General features: G+C 40.0%; 1 protein-coding gene across 1 annotated transcript in view; it reads right to left on the bottom strand.

Annotated features, from left to right (window-relative positions):
• Positions 1-21,805, bottom strand: part of Adgrv1 (adhesion G protein-coupled receptor V1) — a 532,771-nt gene that overhangs the window by 367,774 nt on the left and 143,192 nt on the right. Inside the window, exons 51-58 of the mRNA XM_075976408.1 lie at positions 17,662-17,884; positions 17,158-17,362; positions 12,215-12,361; positions 9,194-9,449; positions 7,673-7,875; positions 5,886-6,062; positions 5,380-5,562; positions 1,411-1,590 (exon numbers count right to left, since the gene is read on the bottom strand). Coding sequence (XP_075832523.1) covers positions 1,411-1,590; positions 5,380-5,562; positions 5,886-6,062; positions 7,673-7,875; positions 9,194-9,449; positions 12,215-12,361; positions 17,158-17,362; positions 17,662-17,884 — 1,574 coding nt within the window. The remainder of the gene's footprint in view (positions 1-1,410; positions 1,591-5,379; positions 5,563-5,885; positions 6,063-7,672; positions 7,876-9,193; positions 9,450-12,214; positions 12,362-17,157; positions 17,363-17,661; positions 17,885-21,805) is intronic.

The raw sequence follows: 21,805 nt of genomic DNA, 5'->3' as shown, positions 1-21,805 counted from the left end.
TATGTTCACTTTAGGCAGCAAAGGCCAAGGGAAATCCATACTACTCAGTTATACAGGTTTGAAATGTAACACAATGCTTTCCATTTTGAACACAGAAACTTACCAAACAAACAGAACAAACAGAGTCTTGTTTTTGTGTTTGTTTGCCTGTTTTTTTTTCACTAGGCTCCATGTTATAATCAAGAAGAGAGATTTGGAAATAACTGGTATTTATTACAGTTTTATTGTGCTATTTTTTGCACAGTTCATTTTATTTAAGCCCCAGAGAAATCATAGAAATTCCAAGATCAGACACATACACATATTTGGATAAAAAGAGTTTCAAATCTAACTCAAGTGTTTTGCCTCCACACCAAGTACTGTTCATGTCACTCCATAGGCACCAGAAATATTTTATAACAATGAAGAAAGGGATGAATTATAAACAACTTGCATGAATATTTTCTGCTTAGCTTTGAATATGCATGTAATATCCCATGTCTATGTTCTTACACATTGCCCTTGTGAGCACTTTAATCTTGTCTGGTTTATATTAATAATCTTTTCTCAATGTTTTCGGTTTTCTTTCTAATCTGTCACCAATTAATACCGCTCACTGTGCACAATATTATGTTTCACGTTCATACTGCAGAGTAAAATGCTTTGTGGTAAGAAAGACAGGATATGAGGAAAGCAAAGGCCAAGGACTGCGTGACAATCGGTACTAATTCTACCAAGAATAAAAATATCAGCTGCACTTCTGAATGCAAATCCTACATGTGCGTATGCTACACACAGCAACTCATTCGAATTTTGCGAAAAATTACAATAAGACATGGTTGTCTAATGTTACTTTTGGAGTAAGACAAATAGTAACTAGAGGCTCGTAGATAAATTCTCCAATCATGCTTAAGTGAGGTTTAGCATAATAATGTTAATAACAGCAGCTAAGATAAACTGCATGCCCAAGCTGAAAAAGTCTTTACTAACAGAAGAACTGAACAACAAACCATGAAATAATTCTTATCCATAAAATGAGGGGTGGCTTAAATACAGATTTCAGTGTACAAGTTCAAGTGCAATGATGTCATAAGCCAATGTGTTTTGTAAGCTTTCACCAGTTGAAGACTTAAGCAGCTAGCCCTGTTCAAGTTTTAAAAATTAAATTACAATTAAAATTAAATTAAATTAAAAATAATCATGTATACTAGAAGACACCAATTAGTATATTACATATATGCCAATATTCCTAGAAATCTTATGTGATTGGAATTACCACAAAATAATAACAATGTTTACCTCAGAATACAGGATTATAGAAACACCATTCTCAAACAGTTCCTGTCCTCTAGGTGTTAGCTTATTACAAGTCACTCAATGATTTCTGCTTGATTCTTTCTCCAGGCAGAAAATGTTTTATATTTAACTTACAGTCTTCTCTTCGAATGCAAATATTCCAAGTGGAGAATCATTTGGTGGTATGGCAACAGTCACTACAGCATCATCCCCTAGTCGGCCACCACCAGTCACACTTGTTAAGCCGATGCTGAATGTCTCCACGAGTTCAAATTCACTATCATCAATTATAGTTATTTCTATCAGAGCAGTGACCTAGGAAACACAGGAGAGGGGAGGGAGAGTTAGAGAAGGGGGTAGATGCAATATAGTAACAATGTTTCCTCTAATATATTTTAATTATTTTAGTTGAATGAAACAAAACACAGTAGAAAAGAAAATAACAGATTCTTCCACATTGTATCCATAATACACTTAAAATAATGTATATGTAGTACTTCAATGTTAGAAATTTAAGAGCTATTATTTTCAAGATAAATTACATATTTAATAAAATATAGGTTGTTCTATTAGTGATGTAAAGGTAATGAATTATTGAACAAATTTTCTAAATGGCATGCAGTTTCTAACAATCATCACACTAATATAAAACCCAGTATGCATGATATTAATTTTGCATGATAGGAAATGGGATCATAAAAGCAATTACTGTGTGTAGCAGAGACAGTTCAGTGATGGTCAGAACATATTGCTCTTTGAGAGAATCCAAGTTGGCTTCCAGCACCCAAGCCAGGTGATTTATAATCACCTGTAACTGCAAGGGATCTGATGCCCTAACTTGGTTTCCTCAGGAACCTCACACACGTGTACAAACCAGTAACACGGTCATACAAACATGCATGACATTCACATCATTAACCACAAGGAAATATAAAACTATTTTGAGGTTTCATCTTAGTACAATCAGAATACCTATAATAAAGGAAAGCAAATAATGATAAATACTGGTGAGGATACAGGAAAAGAAGAATCATATATACTATCTGTAGGTATGTAAGCTGGTTTACACACTATATAAATCAGTATGGAGATGCTTCAAAGAGCTAGAAAGAGACAAACATATGACCCAGCTATACTCATGAGAATACACCTCAAAAACTCTATCTATATTATACTAAGGAGATACTCATGCATTCATATTCATTGTTAATCTAGTCACGAGAGCCAGGACATAGACCCTGTCTAGATAGCTATCAATGGATGGATAATGGAGATGTACAACACCAACGTGATGGAATTTTATTCATTGACAGAACTGGAATTATAAAACTTGTATGGAAATGGAACTAAAAATACACTGGGTGAAACTGCCCAGGCGTAGAGAGATGAGCTGTACAGTCTCTCTAACATGTGGGCTTGGTTCAGATTCTGAGTAGTGTGTTTAACCTGTAGTGCCTATAATAGAAGGCCGAGAGATAGAAAAGGACTGCTAAACAGTGGGGGGAGGGACCTGAAGGGAACAAGAAGAGAACACATAAAATCGTCAGGATGCAGAGACTGGACGGGGGGAGGGGAATTTAAGAGCGGAAAGGTGTGGGGTGCAAAGAAGAAGGCATAGGAGAGAGGAGTAACCAATGCCAGAGCACATGAAAAACACTGAAACCCTGCTGGTTTGTAAGCTTATTAGATGGTATAACATTTTAAAAGGAATTGGAATTGAGATATCCAGTATAGGTGTCACCTCGAAGTCACCACAGGGTATTAAACGTTCCATACCAGGTGGAGACTACCTTCCTTCAAATTGTTGGCTAGGGAGGTCTCTAAAACAATACAACCTGTGGTCACCGTTATTGGTTGTCCACCAGGACTTGATGGTATGAACTTATCGCTGAAGATGCCAGCCACACATTATAGATACAGAACACAGAAATCCAGCCACACACTGAAGACACAGAACATGGAAATCCAGCCACACACTGAAGACACAGAACACGGAAATCCAGCCACACACTGTAGACACAGAACACAGAAATCCAGCCACACACTGTAGACAACACAGAACATAGAAATCCTGCCACACACTGAAGACACAGAATACAGAAATCCAGCCACACACTGAGGACACAGAACACACAAAGCAAGCTTCCTCTAAGTAGGAAATCCCTGTCCCTCTGGCTAGCTTTCACAGTACCAGAGGTGCAAGGCAGAGGCCTTGGAAAGAAGAGCTGTCCTCAGTTCTGCCTTGAGGAAACCATGCTAACTGCAGAACTGACCCACAGTACTGTTCTGACTTGGTGAGACAGGGCTGATTAGGACAGAACCAATCAACTGCCTCCTTATTAGATTTTGAGGCACATTCCCAGGGAGAAAGCCATGCCTGGTGGTGTCCACCTGTCCAAGAGCCTGCAGCTGTGGCCTGTGAGTAGAACATACTACTATTCGCTAAAGAGACATTTAAACTGCTCCTAAAAACCCAGATGTACAACCATGACTTAGTTCTGTTCTCATCCAACAGCAAGAAGCTTCTTAAAACAACAGGCAGCTGCCAGTCAAAGACTCAGAACTGGTCAGAACAACAAAAACAGATGCTAATATAAGGTGCAGGCCTCTGTACATATGTACCTCCCCTTCCATGCTCAGGGAGCATCATGGATGAGCGGGAAGAAAGATCTTAAGAGCCAGAGGATCAAAAGGCATGCCACGGAATGATGCTGGGTATAGCATGGCTATTGTGCTCACAAACTCCCTAAAATGGGATCACTCACACAAGACCTGCACAAGATTAGGCCATGAACATTTCATCACAGGTGGGAGAGGGACCAAAGTCCCAGCCCTCCCTGAGGCACTATTGGTAATTAATGGCTCCAGGGGAAGAGGCTGTCACTTTCTTCAGTGGTGTTGCCAATGAAAAGTAACCCATGCTGAAGGAAATAACCTCCCACCCACACTCATGCAAGCAACTTGAGCAAACTCGCTGTGTCACACACAGGACAGGATACAAAGTAACAGCAGGACTTAGTAAGGAAGAAAAGTTTCAGTGCACCGAGACTGAGAGAGAGTAAGGCGTATTATTTAATTATGTAACTAATTCTCTATATAAATTTGTAACTACTCAGTTTATAAATTAAAAATTAATAAATATAAAACAATATTAATTTATGAATACTAAAAAATAAAATAAATAGAGGACCTACATCTGGGAAGAGACTAGTATATCAGGCATTTAAAAAAAAAATGGTTAAGAACCTGTAGTCAATAATAAATGAGTTCTATTATTATCTACTACCTAATGTCTATTTCAATGGAAGAGAAGTTCAAAAGGAGCTAGGGTTCTTGTCTTTTAGAATTCTCTCTCTGTAGGAGGCAGAAAGAGTGTAAGAGCCAGAGATGATGCTGACTTCAAGGAAACAATGGCTTCCAGGCACAGCAGGACCAATGCACGTTTGAACTCACAGAGATGGTGGCAAAATGCACAAGACATACATAGGTTTAAGCCAGACAGAGGCCCAGAGCTGAAAGGGAGAAGTGGACACAGGTCCCTACCCCATCCAGGAAGCTATCTACAACTGAAACCTGCAGATAAAGAAAAAGTTAGTTTCCTCCAATGGAATCTTACAGGGTAGATTTCCATGCTTCAAGTTAGGACCCCTGCAGATGAGAAGTTGGCCAACACAAAACAAACTCAGTACGCTTTGTCTCATTATGCGTTGGGCCATTTTCCTCATATTAATCTTTTGCTTGTTTACTTTGGCTTCCATTTTTGTGCTTTTGTATGTGTTTCTTGATTTTTGTTTTTGGTTGTTTTTTAAAGAGAGGAAATCATGTGGAATTGAGTGAGGTAGGGAGTACCTGGGAGGCACTGGAGAAGGGAAAAATGGGATTAAAATATATTGCATGCATTTTTTTCATTAAAAACTAAAAAAGAATTCTCTTCCTGTGATTATTAATAGACTATATAGTAATTAATAATGATTAAGTTTCACTTGATAAAGAAACAGACTAGAACGCATTTATCATTCACTAATGCATGTTTACTTGGTGGATGCTCACAAATGCTTGAAGCAAAGCCAAAACTATCAATAAATCTGTTCATAACGAACATACTTGTCCATCCGCAAACTGAAGAATCCCCTGAGAGGGCTGAAAGTCTTCTGGGCCAGCACTGTCTGGTGCTGCTTTCCAGTGAACGTTCACGGTCTCAAAGCTTCCGGCCAGCCGGGTGACAGGAACTTGAAGAATATTCAAGGGTGGGGGCAGTTCATGAGCAGTAACTACTCCACCAACACCCTTCAAAAAGAGCAGACATTGAAAAGCAGGCCAAGTTCAAAACTCTCCTAGGCAATAACTTGTTCAATATATTATTCTCACGTGTGTAAGAAGTACTTAGAACTTACAGCAATATGCAATGTAAAACTTGTGTAATAAAATATGTAATTCTGTGCTCGGCTCAGAGAACTAAAAATGATTCATAATACAAATTGAATACTTATCTTTGTATACATGTCTACAAACAAATCCAATTACTTTGCAAAAAATTGTAAAAGCACTGACCAAATCATCAAGGATCAGCCTAACTTATAGTACTATAAATACGAGAAGCTGCATCTCACTCTGGCAACGTGAAACGTGAAGATCCCTCTGGGATCATCATTTTCTGCAATCATTATCTCTGCTATTTCCATCCTTGGCCTCCGCACACGCGGTTGCTCCGCAGGGAAGTCGGGGTTCACCAAGTTTACTGCAGTGATGGTAACGATGAGGCCTTCCTCCAGTTCAGCAGCCTCATCCTGGGAAGTGGAAAGAGAAGATGTTTATGTGGTTGTTTGGCTCCTGAGATGATGCCAACTAGGCTGGTCTCAAGTCTGTGGGCCTGGGTGGCCCCACCACAGTCTCTGTAGCAGCTGGAGCTGCAGGTATCTTCCTCTAGCTCCAACTGATATTTTTAAACAATATTCCATCTCCATTGTAAACCTGATACTTTTCAGCAAGCAACTAACTTGCTATACAGGACTGGCGCTTCTGTCACATGAACATGATTTCTTGCCATATTTTAATACATCCAATACATTCTCAGGGTGCCCTCAGCATCTTTGATATCTTCAAGACTGATGATGACCTCTCAAAGGTACCACCACTGCCTTAGCAAATGTTTGCAGTCCTGTCCCACAATTTTGACCTTACTCTATTGAAGACATCACACATATACAACATTCTGAAAGAAATTTAGGAAAATTTGATAAATTTACAGGTATTTTAAAAGTGAAAATTAGGGCTGGAGAGATGGCTCAGAGGTTAAGAGCACTGACTGCTCTTCCAGTAATCCTGAGTTCAATTCCCAGCAACCACATGGTAGCTCACAGCCATCTGTAATGAGATCTGGTGCCCTCTTCTTGCCAGCAAGCATACAGACAGACAGAACACCGTATACATAATAAATAAATAAATAAATCTTTTTTTTTTTAAAGAAAAGTGAAAATTCTAGATATAAATCTAGGTGTAAGCAAATATCAGTTAACTTTGAAAAAATACTTTATTTGTGTGAAAGTAATAGAAACTATCAAAATGTAGAAGCAACATACAGAAATATAAAAGGACAGCTGATCCCTACCCTCTCCCCCGCTATGGGCTTTTCCTCTGGTCCTCTCGACAGGAAAGGTAACTGATAGCCACCAAAATTTCTAACAGGAATACAAATATTACTGCATCTACTTAACGACACATGATATGTTTACAGTGTCTGATATATACTGTCATTAACCGCACATGTTGTTATTTACAAACGTACTACTTAAGCATTTTTTGGCACTGCATATCAAACCCAGGGCCTTATCATGCTAGGCAAGCTCTTTAGCTCTGAACTGCAGCCCAGTCCTGATATCACATGTTACTATGGCGTTCTGAGCACCAAGATGGTACTAGCACCTCTGATTTTTGTCTCCTTTTTCATGTGTGTCTCCCTATTTGGTCCCTCTGTGTTTCTGCATCTCTAGCTCCCTCTCCTCCTTACACAGAGAATGGGAAAGGGAATGAGATGTAGCCAGCAAAAGTTGGACCTAAACCATCTAAATGTTCTTCTTATTGAAGTCATTGCAGTATCCAACAAAACAATAAAAATACCTAGACTTGTTTGGTGATTTAAATCATTCCATTATTAAAGCAGTTACCCAATTATCTTTGTAGTGTGCCCAACCAATCAGACACATAAGGAATCCAAATTCAGTACTTCAAATGCATCCGAATCATTCCTACTCTAAAACAAACACAATAAATACACTGCCTGTCATATTTTCATCTAATAATAAAATGTTTATTTTTATTTTTAACTATTAGGGAATTACAGTTTTATAATTTTAAACATCCTAGCTAATCTCATATATTTATTATAGTCTATACTTACTGGCAAAATGGCAACCTCAGCATGAGTTTCTTTTACGTCTTCTTTCATTATTATCATTGAGTCTTGCAACACATAATCTTCATTCTCAGTAGCTTGATTATTGATGGGCAGTAAGAAGTTGGGTTTTGCTATCAAATGAATGGAAATGTCCCCAAATAGTCCTTTGTCTCGAATGACACGTAACTGAAGAACAGTGGTGTTCTCTAGGAGATAAACGTGCCTCAAGTTAGGAAGCTGTTCTGTGCTCTGCTAATGTTGTTCCAAGCACCTCGGTTGAACACATGGTGTCTAGACAGTAAGGAAGCAGACATAACACAAGGACACCATCCTATGGAGAGTCCTGTTTTGTCTCCATTGCCCCAAAAGCTGTGTTCAAAATCGCCATCCACTCCCGCCTTAATCTGCTTCAGCCTCTGTCCCCACTGCAGCCTCCAGTGTTTTACAGGTCACACACTGGAAGAAAGCCTGAGGGAGCCATATAGAAGTGAACTATGGGGGTACAACACAGGCGATAATTGCACAATCCTCAGAAATTTCTTGAAAATGAGTACCTAAAAACACATAATTAATCATTGGACGAGTGATTTTAATTTCTGTAGTGAGGTGTCAGTCACAAGGTTCAAAGTGTCTCCCAGAACCTATTATTTTTCATTTCTTAGTTTAAAATAATTTGTTATATAAAACATTAAAAATATTTATTAGTATTCCCACCAGTTTAAGCTTCTAAAAATTGCGCTTATTATCAAAACAATAATGAAATTCCTACAAATTACTATGTTTATTGACTGAAACTGAACACATTATTTTATTAAAGTTTATATTTTTGGGTCTTGCACATTCAGATAGACAAGGGCCCAGAAATATAACTACATATCACATTTCCCATCAGCTCTGTGATAGAAAGGAATATGAAATCTGTACATTTTTATCTGAAATTTTTCAAGCCATTCTATAAATTTATCTTAAATATATCTTATATATAACCTTTTATTTCGATAGGTTCATTGACCATAACCTATTGGAATGTTTATTCAGCAAAGGATGTGAGAAGTTAGTTAGGTGAACATTTCAGCTCTCTAAGGAGGTAAGGATTGGCCACAGCACACAGCACAGGGTGAAATCACTGCAGTTACTGTTCAAGGTAACATAATTAAAACCACAGCACCGGGTCCATCCACACTGTAGCTGACTGTTCCCTACACCAACCAAAAATACAGGGGAAATCTAGGTGTGGCAAGGGGAGAAGTAAAGAAACAATGAAAAGGGAGGTAAAAGCCAAAGCCTGCTGCGAAAGCAGCATAGGAGTGACATCAAAGCATGCTCCTGGAAATAAGATGTGCGTTAGTAACCATCACTGCAAAGTGACTCCATAATTATACAATTTAAAATATATTAAAAGAAATATGGCCTATCAAACTGAAGACACATGAAAAAAAGAAATTTCTATTCCTTTCAAATATTATAATCAAAATGTCCAAGAAACTTTTTATTAGAACTTAAGAAATCTTTACCAGGAATTACCTGTGGGCTCTGGTACTCTAGTGAAGAGAGAATCAGTATGCCAGCCAACCACGCCATAGGGCGAGTCACTGGGCAGGATGGTTAGCATGGACTTGCTTCTGTTCTCATCCACAGTAGCACCTTTTGATGGATCTTCAATACCCTCTGTGACAATCCGAGTGAGTGCCACAATCACAACCTCAGATAGCTCTGGCAGATCGTCCGCAAGAACAGTCAGAGTAATTGTAGACAGTGCCTGGTCCTCTGTGAATGAAATCTAAAAAGAAAAGAAAATATATATGTATATGTATATATATATATATATATATATATAGAGAGAGAGAGAGAGAGAGAGAGAGAGAGCTTTGCTCATATTGGGATGAACATCATGCCATAAAAATGTCAATTACTTATTTTCTTTTAACATGACCACAATTTATAAACCAAAGATGATTCTGCAACGTAATATGATTTTACAAACAAATCAAATGTCTTTTATATTAAAACTAGAAGATTGTTTGAAAAAAGTAAAGCATTTCAAAAACTAGAGTTAATACTTGTAGCCAAATTGTCTTATCTTGGTGCCTGCTTTTCGTTATAATATAAAGGACAAGGTCTCTCAGGAATATAGATAAATAGATAGATAGATAGATAGATAGATAGATAGATAGATAGATAGATAGAATATGTAGATCTCTGGAAAATAAAAAACAAGTTTATAAATTTAAATGTTTTTATCCTCAAAATTTTTGCCATAGTTGATCTTGCAGATGGATGCATCATGTAGCAATGACTGCTGATTCAAGGGAGAAGAGGAAGACGGCACAGATGGAAGTTACAACCTCCTCCTTTCTCTGCTCCCATTGTCTGGTGTCAGATTCAAATGTGCTGAAAGCATCTGATGTCCTTGCTGACCGGGATCTGTCCACTTCTCGATGCTATTCCTACACCATTCATCCTAATATCCATTTCCAAATCAATTACTCAAACTGTCATTGCAGGCTGAGGCCTCCAGCTCTCCTATGAGCCAAGTCTGTTTTATACAAATGAAATGTTATTGGGATGCAGTCAAACAGACTTGATTGAGCAGTCACTACCTGTAATAACTTCTCTATATTACCTGGTACAACTGTGCCACAAAAGCAAAGTAGGAAGAAAGAGAAGAAGGAGAAGACGAAGACGAAGAAGAAGAAGCATAAAATCTGAAGCATTTATTATGTGACCCTTTACAAAACCAATCTGCTGACTCCTACACTACATAAAAATAACTCTTTCAAAAAGAATGTGAAGGAAACAGAGAATTATAAATTTCAAATCTTAATCATATTCACATAATAAACTAGAGAGATATAACTCAATGCACACAGAAACAGAGATACAGCTAGTAGTTTTTGTAATTTGCATAGAATTGAGTGTTAAATACAAAAGACTGCTAAGACATCCTTAACACACTGAAGTGCCCATCACCTTTGAAATGGTAAGAAACTAGAAATGTTGAACTGTTACACACTCTTTTTCCAGGAGATAATTTCATAAAAAGCTCCTTTAAATAATTCTTCAAAGAAATATTGGGATAAAACACATGAGGTCGCCCTTCCCACAAATAGTTAACAATAGGCTCTTTGTGAATCAACTGTCCTGTTGGTCATTCTGATACATATTTGAGGCAGAGTATCAACCAATGTTACACTAATCTGCGAGATGGATAATGTGAGTCTCAGCCCAGACACCTTGATGATCTCATCCTTCAACCAGTGGGAGCAGCACATTCTGTGTTTCCGTCTGGAGACAGTCCTCAGCTTCAGCAAATGGTGCCAGTCAAGGTCGACCCCACCCAGAGGCACCCTGGGACCAATAACTCCGGAAAACCAATGGATCAGGCCTGAAACTGGAATGGCAGCCAAGGACCAGCTTAGACACTGACCTCTCGCCCAGAATCCACGGAACTCAATCGTCTTTGGATCTGTTGGGCACTGAACACTAACGTGCTTGAGCCCACAGACCTCCAGAGAACCTGAGAATGCTAAGCACACAAGATTGTCTTTCCAATGGGAAAGAGGAAAAACCTGTTCTTCCGCCCAGAAAGCTGAGAATCGGGGAAAAGATGAACTGCCTGGTGATGTGTGTTATCTGTTGGGTCATCAAGCTCTTCCGACCAAGACCTGAGGTGGCTGTGATAGCCAGGAGCTCCACAAGTTCCCCCAACCAGGACCAGAGGTGGCTAATAGTCCAAATGCTCTTATGCTATCTGTATGGCGGAAACCGGGCCAGACCCGTAGGCCTCTAAGTTGGCACAGTTAGTACATCTCTAGAATCTGTCTTCTTGGAGGAAATGACACCTAGTTGAGTTTCAGTGTAATTATGCTTCCCTGTGCAATGGAAATTGTATCACATCAGGAAACAGGTTTTTTTCCAAATAACACTGGGCTTAAACATATTGGAAATAAACTACCTGTTATGGGACACCTGGAAGTCTGATCCAGGCTGATGATCTCCTCACGTGCTCCGCTTCCCTGTATGACACAGAAGGGACCCCTCATGGCCCATACTTCCTCCACATGAGCCTGCCTTCCTCACCTGCAGATGACTAATTCATGTAAGCTTCCTGCCCAGGGCTCTCACCTCAAGGTCTGCTCTCAGCAAACATAAACTGCGTGTGCCCACAGCTTTCATGGGCCGTTTCTTCTGCCTACTTCCCATAGACTTCCCACAGACTTGTCCATTAAGTACTGTTTCTGCTTTTTCCTATGTCTTCACACATTTCCTTCTCAGTTTGCCTCACTTGTCTTTCAGATACTGCAATGTAATTTGTTTAACTCATATACTGAACCTCAAAAGGGTTCATTTTATGTACAGATAGCTTTTCTTTTAAAGGAAAAAAACTAGCCTTAAATTGTATTCCACTCTATGGTGATAAGTGAGAATCCAATGTTTATATGGTCAAACTCTAAAGTTCTTCCAACAGGCAAGAAATGGTGGCAAGCATCAGTGAATGATAACCATGATTTATCAGTGTCTTCTATAGTTCTATAAATTACGTACCACTCCGGAGGTAGGAAACACATCACTGATGCTTCCAGCTGCTTCCCATGCTACAGCGACGCGACCATGTGTTCCTTTTAAACGTTCAACATTCAGGGTTACCAGGCTGTCTCGCTCCATTTCCTCCACTTGCTTATGCAAGGAATTCTGAAAGACACATGGAAAGGCACAAGGGTTCCTTGAAACAGAGAAGCAATTTCTTCCTTGTTTTGCATTGCCACATATTTGCCAAGTTCAACATGAAATGTAGGGGAACAACAGTAGTGGACAGGTGTAATGTGTCCTGCTCAGGCCTGTAATGCCCAGGAGGCAGGAAGACCCCAACTACAGTGCCGGGGTCCCCACAGTAAGTACACAAATAACCTGAAGTCACAAGACACCAGGCATCTTACTGCGGTGTTTTTATGTTTGTCTTCCTGACACATTGTGCTCAATGGGCAGATATTACTCTTATACCCAGCATATGTTTCTTTTTAAAGTGACACACATAACACTGAAAGGTTTGTAAAAAAAAAAAAAAAAAAAAAAAAACTGGAATGGCAGGAAAACCTTCTGCCTCTGGGGAGAGGCCCCCTGGGTCTCCCTCTCCGATTAGCATATTAAGACTTAGGCCTAGAAGTCTCCAGTACACCACCCAAAGTCAACAACACGCAGAGAACTGAGACACTCTTCTCTGATCACTTGTTAATGTGTCTCACACTTAAATCACGTCCTGTGAATTATTCAGTTAGCTGACCTGTGTCTTCTGGTGCCTCTCCTTTCCTTAGCAGTGGTCTATGCAACTGTCTTTCCTACCTAAAAAAAAAAATCCCTCTGTGTGCTGTCTTGATTCCTTTCTTTCCACCTGTCCTTCCTAGCTTTGGTTCTTTGCTTGGATCCTAATGTTTGCCACTCCGTGACTATCACTCTGCCAAACACTTGCAGCACCTCACGCTAGCTTTTTTTTTTCGTTTTTAAATTTTTTTTCCGTTTATTTATTTATTAAAGATTTCTGTCTCTTCCCCGCCACCACCTCCCATTTCCACCCCCCTCCCCCAATCAAGTTCCCCTCCCTTGTCAGCCCATAGAGCTATCAGGGTTCCTTGCCCTGTGGGAAGTCCAAGGACCACCCACCCCCATCCAGGTCTAGTAAGGTGAGCATCCAAACTGCCTAGGCTCCCACAAAGCCAGTACGTGCAGTAGGATCAAAAACCCACTGCCACTGTTCTTGACTTCTCAGTAGTCCTCATTGTCTGCTATGTTCAGAGTCCGGTTTTATCCCAGGTTTTTTCAGACCCAGACCAGCTGGCCTTTGTGAGTTCCCGATAGAACATCCCCATTGCTTTTTACAGAACTTTTTCTCAGAAAGAATACTTTCACACATGTCCAGCTACTACGCGCCATAACATGACCTTATCACCCACACAGTCCAGGCTTAAGAATTGTACAACTGTGTTGGCTAAAAATCTCCCATAATGTTTTCAGTAAGTTGTGGTTTTGCATTCAGCCATGTTCATAGCTAGTGACATGGAGCTGGACACAAATCCCTCCCCAAAGCATCCTTGATTTCTCAATAAGACAATCATGTTGAGAATAAAGATGCTTTTTAAAAATCTTTCCTGGGGCTGGAGAGATGGCTCAGTGGTTAAGAGCATTGCCTGCTCTTCCAAAGGTCCTGAGTTCAATTCCCAGCAACCACATGGTGGCTCACAACCATCTGTAAAGAGGTCTGGTGCCCTCTTCTGGCCTTCAGGCATACAGACAGAATATTGTATACATAATAAATAAATAAATAAATAAATAAATAAATAAATATTAAAAATCTTTCCTGTAGGAGTTCCCATGTATTTTTAACAATGGCCATCTAAAGAGACCCCTCCAAAATGCTTATAGAAATGTTAATTTGAAAAGAGCCAACCCAAGGAAATTTCATACAGCTGTTCAGTGTTATGTTTCACGTTTCAAAGTAACAAAATTGTGTTCAAGGCGATAAATAATTCACAAAACATCAGATTTTAAAATATGCACATAATTTGTTCAGAGAAGATAAGCCTTTCCCTGGCTTCATGCTCTTCATTACCGATGGCTAGTAAGAGGAGGCCTCCATACAGCCAGAAGATGTGCCAGAAATTCTACTCTGCCACATCCAAACGGCGGCTGTCCAGACACAGGCCAACTGCACTGAGTGGCTCTGCTGAGAAATTCTACTGAAGGGCTTGCAGGAACTCCCAATCCTGCCCATAGGCAAGGATGAAACCACAGGGGTTTCCTGTATCTAGACCAGCTACCTGAAGAGAGGCTGTGGAGGGAGGTTGGGAAGAGGCTGTGGAGGGAGGGTGGGAAGAGGCTGTGGAGGGAGAGTGGGAAGAGGCTGTGGAGGGAGGGTCGGAGGGTGGGAAGAGCCTATGGAGTCTGTCCCAGCTCAGGTTCTCAGCTCATTAACCCCAGCCTTGCCCTTCACATATTTCAGAAGCACCAGGAAGGCCTGTGAGTGCACAGGAGCAGGCTCCACCTCCTTGTCCGGCTGTAGACAGAGCAGACGCTGGCTCATGCACTTTTCAACTTTAATGAAAAGAAACAGATAAATGATCCAGCTCTAAGTGTTCTTAAAAAAAAATGCAGGACATGAAGGTTCAGATAGTGGGCACCAGTGGTCAACCACACAAGCCCTTTCTGCTACCGTGTCATTTGGGGAGGGACCTGAAGAAGTTAGGGGAAATGTGAGCATCTTGGACAGAGGGACCTCCCCAAACACACGGTTCAAATCTTAAAAGTTGACCCCCTGTCCACATGTGACCACTGAATGCTCGTGATTAGATGGTCTCGAAATGTAAAATGTATACTGCAGTTGAAACACAAAGCAGCTCAGAAAATGTTAGGTATTCAGCAATGGTCTTTTATGCGTGTTGAAATTACAGCATTCCGGCTCTACGGGGTTAAATAAGGCATACTACTTAAGCTGGCTTTCCTTTTTTTCTCTCTCTTAATAAATGTGTTTACTAGGAAACAAAACTAAAACTTTTCCTATACTTGTGGCACATTCTATTCAGCCGTTGTCTGCTTTTCCCTTTATTCCAATGGATATTTTGGGCAACAGTATGATCTGCCCCCTACAGGCAGATGAGGACAATTCATGCACAACCCTCATCCCCTCAACCAGCTTTTCCTACAGTTGTCCCTAAGGAAGTGAAGGGTAAACTCACGCTTTCCACAGATTCATCATGTGATAACTACTGAATTGTCACAGTGGCTTCAGAACAATGTCACTTTCCATTTAGAGTATGTTCATTATACCATAGCTAGCATGATCCTTTTCAACAGCACATCACGGACAGGAATGTCATGCCACTTTCTCAACACCTCCTCGTGTTCCATCCCCCAAAGGCTAAATTCACTGTCACTGAGAGGCTAGTGCCGGTGCTAACACAGCAGGTCTGGCGGGTAGCCTGAAAGAGCAAAGCTCACAAGGCTGACCATCAGCTGCTATCTAAGAATTTGGTTTCCAAGAGGTCCTTTCCATTCCCTGACCTGATAAGTAGTTCCTCTGTACGAAGTTTATATAAATAATACAGTCTATGGTTTATGCTGGCATTTGTGTTCCCTCTGCAATCTGTTTAGGCAAGTGTGAGGCAGAGAATGACCACATGACCAGCTTGCAATGAGAAGCCTGACTTTGAACCTGTACTAAGATTCTCTTAATGGTCAAATTCTGTAAGTGTTACAACAATACAACTCATTGCTAGGGAAATTTGGCTCGATGCATTCTTTGTAACTCCATAGCTAAACAGCTCTTGGAATCTTACCCCTGGTTTCTTCTGGGATTTACTTATAAGTATTTCCTGTGTGTGTTTTTGTGTTTATACATACATATGTGTGTATACATAAATATTTGTTTATGTATCATATATGTGCATATAGTACACACATAATATATCACATATAGCATATATGTGTAATATATGATGGAATCGATGTAATTATATATAGCATATGTATATACTATATAATATATATATAATACATAATATGTGTGTGTGCGCACACACAGAGGCACAAGACTGGACACGCAGTACTGTGGACATCCCTAGTGAGTCACTGAAGCTATAGATGGTCATAGGGCCTTGAAAGCGTCTCTCTGTCACGGACTGGACTTGACTAGGAAACAGCACTGTAACAATCACAGGAGGCTTTGCAATGACACATGCAGAGGTGCACTGGCCCAGTCTGAGCCATGGTGACACAGAGGCAACCAACCCATCAGCTCCAAGTCCACCTTTGTTGTTGCTGTGTTCCTAGTGCTTAAAGCCATCTGAATTAGACCTTCCTCTTACATGGGAGGTTTTGGAGAAAATACGGCAGCTCTGCTAGTATGACAACTCAATACATCTGAATGTATGCTGAAGACAGTAATAAGTAACACAATATGAATGTCTTTCTTCTCATTGGTAAAGAAATATAAAGCCCATGTAAATGGAGAACATGATTTTTAAAGTTCCTTCCTTGAGAAAACGAGGCAAAGGCATCTACATGTGCACAATGTCTGTACAGTTATAAGCCCCCCACTAACCCCATCTGATGTCACATTCATATGTAACATGCATGATAGACACACGATGGAGTGTATCTAGATCTGTTTCACCATTACCCTCTGATTCAAAAGTTTCTTTTTCTATACAATGGTACCTGAGCAAAATACTGGGAAAAGACCAAATAGTAATGTATTATATTCAAGACAACTAAATAAGCAAGAACAGCGGGGACGTGGTATTCCAGAATCCGGCATCTAAGTCTAGAAACTGCAACGTCAGAATTCACCTTAGAAGACAGGATAAGAAGTGCGACTGAGGCAAGGGAGGGAAAAGACTGAAAACAGGCCAAGCGCCACTCACGCCCTGACAGCTGATTGACACCAATTTGTCAGTCCGACAACTCTGACTTCAAAGTGTCGTCTTCAGTCACTCTACCTGGGCGAATGCTATAACCCCGTAGGCATCATCATTCGAGAGGACAGTGACTCTCACGTAACCACTGGCGCCAATCTCTGCTCCTCCTTTTGGATTCTTAAGTTGGACTCTGAAGGATTCTTCTTCTTCCGGAACTGTGTCGTCAAGGATGTTTACTGCTATGATTGCCTCTCTGTCACCAGGTTCAAACATCAGTTCACCTAAACTAGCATAAGAAGGCCATATAAAAAGAAGTCAGTGATGACCAATGAATGATATAACTCTTATCACACTGAGTAATGCTGTCTTACAAGCATCAAAACATTTCAGAAGCAAAGTTTTCATACAAAATATTTATATAATACTGATTAACTTGGTAGACTAGATACTAAAAGTATGGATAACGAGCAGATTTCCAGCTTGTTAATAGCTCTTAGATTTTATGTAAAGCAGTAACTCAATCAATGAGATGGAGAAATCCGGTGCCATACCAAGCTGTGGTTAGATTAAAGGCATTGAACTTACCTAGGAATAAAGTCAGACTGGCTGGAGATGTAAGTCAGCTCGTAGAAGTGCGAGTGAGAAGCTCCCACTAAAGCAATTAAAGTTTTGCTTGAATTAAGCGACTTCACTGTAACAAAAGCTGCATCATGAGCAGCAGGTGCTTCCAGAACAAAGGAGAACTCATTCCGCTCCGAATTCCAGCAGTAAAGAGAAGACTGATTTTGGCCAATGAGAAGTATGTGGACTGGAAGAAGGAAAGAAAAGGAACAGGACTGAAGCCTTCACTGCCCACGCAGGCTCTCTTCGTGGCTCCAAAGCTAAACCTTTCCAACTCTCGAAGCTCCAGACTCATTTCTAGACTAAAGCAAATATGTTTTTTGTTTTTGAAACAACAAGATATAAGAAATTGCTGAGTGTTGTGCACTGACCAGTTCAGCTTGACAAAATGCACACATCTGTTCAAGAAAATAAAAGTTATTGGTGGATAAAAATGAAAATGGATTTGGATTCATTTGTGTTCATATCTAAACCTATATGAAAGTAACTTTTCAAAACACAAAACCCTCCTTATGCCAGCCCCGAATATTTCACTTTCCTCTTTTCTTGTCTAGTCGCCACCACACACATTTATAATCACAGCGGGAGCAAATATGAACAAGAGCTTGAACTCGTCTTGTTCCATAGTCGAAGCGTGGCACATGGCACATGGTCAATGAGCTGCCGCACAGTATTCACGTTCGCTGTTGTTTAAATTTTCCCCTATTTACTTTGTCTATACCACAGTGGGTGGCATGTGCATGCCAGGGGCGTGTGGAGCTCAGAGCACAGCTCTCAGGAGCTGGCTCCTTTCCACCACGTGGGTTCTCGGATAAAACTCAGACTGCTGGCCCTGGTGGCAACAGCTTTATTCACTAAGCATCTCACCAACACAAGTTTCTAATTCCAATATTGGAGTTCTAATCTGTATATCCGTTCTTAACTATTAATAATTCCTGTAGATTGAGGTTTTCTTATTGTTTAACATTTGAAGTTTTCAATATTAAGTAGAAGCAAAATACATATTTTCCACTTGGCAAATTATTCAAGATACTTAATCAATCCAAAGAATATGAACGAACTTCTGACACTGCGAACACACTCTGCTGGGGCACTTTTGATGCTACCAGTACTCATACTTTAGTTAATTCACAGCGATGGTGCTTTTACAGCTACACAGGCTAGGAAAGAGGTGGTTTCAAATGCTACCTATAATAATAACCACTCTTCAGACATAGATGGAGTGGGGCTGGGGAACCATAGAAAAATATGCAAATTCTAGTGCTGACTGAAGCATTCCAGAGCAGAAGGCTGGGAAACAAGAGTCAGCACTAAAATAACATGAATTCGGAAAGGCTGACAACCTTCTCATATGTTAGCCAATGATTACAGTGGGAAACCTAACAGCCTGGCTCTTACACATCAAAACTCCTGGTCATTACTATTTCATTACTGTTAAATCTTTAATTAGATTAACTTATTTAGGTACTGTTGCATGTTACTAACAGTTGCATAAAGGCAAAGATTGGGAAAATGTTAACTTATTAGAATATTTAAACGGCAAATACTTTGCACAAAGTTTTGTAAAATTATAGATGTTCCAAAAATAACAAACTCTACCATGACATTTAAAAACCTTCCCTTTTAAAGTAGTGAACAAAGAGAACTGAGTTATCTCTATGTCTCTCTGTTTCTCTGACACCCTTTATTCTTCTCTCCTTCCCTCCATACCTTCCCACAAAAGACGCTCTAAGTCTTAGGATAAAGATTGCAATCCTTCAATTGCTCCATTTAATTGACTTAATTAATATTTCTTTGTTCATGCTTCTTGCCACTGTTCCCTCACTGCTCGTGTTTGGATTACATTGGGCTCTTTCCAGTTTTTTCCAGAAGTGCATGCTCACTCCACTACCTGGCCTCTTTGTAGGCTTTGAAGGCTTTGCCTGGAGTCCATCTTCAGCTCAACTCTTTGCCTCCTATTTAACTGATAATTCCTAATCCCGTGATTATTGAAGAGAGCTTTGTAGATAGGTCATAAACCAGCTCAAGTCTTTGCCAATATTTTATTAAGTTATTTCCTGGAAATTATCTGTTATAGTTCCAATCCTATTTGTTACACACGCGTGCACACAGACACATATCTCTTTATCCTACTACACACTACATTTTGCAAGACGTGATTTGAGCTGGCCTTGTTCCCACAGGCCCTGCCACTGGGATTACCACCTTTAAATCTATTTACTAATGAAGAAGCCCCCCCGCCCCGCTCAAAAACAGGAAGGAAGCAGCAAGCTTGTATATTCTTGAAATATTCGTCCTGTTCATTTTCCCTCTTCCATTTTCAGAAATCAGTCGTCGAACTAACCACAGAGCAAATATGTGAACCTATGCCCCTGGCTCCAATTTAACAATTTTAATAAAACATTTGACATATACAAAATAAGAAATCCTTTAAACATTCTTTAATGCATACTTTCAGCTTTCAGGGATTTATAATAGCTATTCTCAGTAATTTCCTACAGTCTTTTCATGCGCCTACCACTTCAAGTCACAGAAACAAAAGAAACAGAGACCTCACAATGGGCTCTTCATAAAACCTCTGGCAGAATTTTCCCTGAGTTCTTTTGGAAAGTGTGCCTATTATATTTTTTTAAGAAAATCTTTAAAAGGAATTCTATAACTTCAATTAACAGCCCATGTAGTACACTTCTTCCTTAAAAACACTCATTAGGCAACCATTGTGAATACCAATAACGGACTTAAGTAGACAGTCCATCCATTTGAAAACCTGAGGTACAAGAAAAGCAGACATTCAAGGCCCCAAATTAAAGGATAGCTAGAAAAAAAATGGAACAAACATAACGAAAGATACATATTCAGTAAATCAATTGTTGAGTGAATAAGAAAGCTAGTGTTCTCGTACACCACAGGATAGCATGACAATGCATGTCCACATCTGTGTGAGCAGAGCAAGGATGGTTCAGGTCTGAGGGTACAGTGAGACAAGTGTGGAGGCTTACACTTACATAGGCATACAATAGACCAAGTGAAAATTAGGGGGTATATCAGGAATGCAGAGTCCAGGAGGAAGAAACATGGAAACAAAGGAAATTATGGTTTTTTCTCTCTTATTAAGAGATCTTGGCTAAATAACTAAACAAACAAACAAAACCAGGGAAAACCTCTCATTCAAGTTCAATGGTAGAGGAGCTTGCTGTGACCTTGCCTAAAGATACAGAGCCTGACAGAGAAAGAAAGAACTAAATGTCCATTACGAAAAGAAGCAGAAGCAGACTCATGAAGTTTGTGCTAATCCTCCCAGCCTCCTATCATTTCCTCTGGATGTCTTAACTGCATAATTTCACCTGTCTTCCAAGCATAAGAGTCTCTGAAATCTACATGTCTGATCCCCCAATTCCCCTCCACACCTCTAATCACCTCAAAGTGTTACCATTGCCATAAACCACAGCCACCTAAAACCCGCTGGTGCTTGCTTCCAATAAATGAATTCTTCCTACAGTCTTTCTTATTTTCAATACTAATAGCCTCATAATTGCCAAAGTGTGGGAGTTTTGCTGCCCACATTTGAGTAGTCAGAAATCCTCATGAATGCTCATTGTTAGATCTCCTGTCCATAAAACTGTCAGGCATCTATAGTCCCTCCCAGCTCAGGACCTTCTTTCAGTTGGACTAGGGAGTTGTAACACATTTCATTCATAATTCTCACACAAAAGCTACATGACACCATCAGAGAAGGGCTTTGATCAGCGTGTGCCTCTGAAACGCCTTTGAAGACTTCTCTGCCTCATCCATGCTCAGAGTACGAGCCAGGAACTAAGAGTTCTGAGACACTTAGATAGCCTGTGAGGTCCAAACTGTTGCTACAGGAAACCAGAGAGGTTGTTTGACTGCTTTCCTTCACTCCTGTTTCCTGGGTCTATGTGGCTGGTATACTATGACAGAATGAATGCAGATGCAGATATGGGAATCCAGATGCAGAAAGACAGATGACACTAATTTCCCTCCTACAGGCTAGGACCCTTTATATGAAATATGAAGGACAAGAATGTCTCAGATTTCAAAAACTACATGGTCAAAACGTACCGAGAATTAATCCCAATTACACACA

Source organism: Microtus pennsylvanicus, chromosome 6 (assembly GCF_037038515.1).
Source record: "Microtus pennsylvanicus isolate mMicPen1 chromosome 6, mMicPen1.hap1, whole genome shotgun sequence".
Classification (NCBI taxonomy): domain Eukaryota; kingdom Metazoa; phylum Chordata; class Mammalia; order Rodentia; family Cricetidae; genus Microtus; species Microtus pennsylvanicus.
The sequence above is the reverse complement of the archived record's forward strand: the minus strand, read 5'-3'. Positions and strand labels throughout refer to the sequence as shown.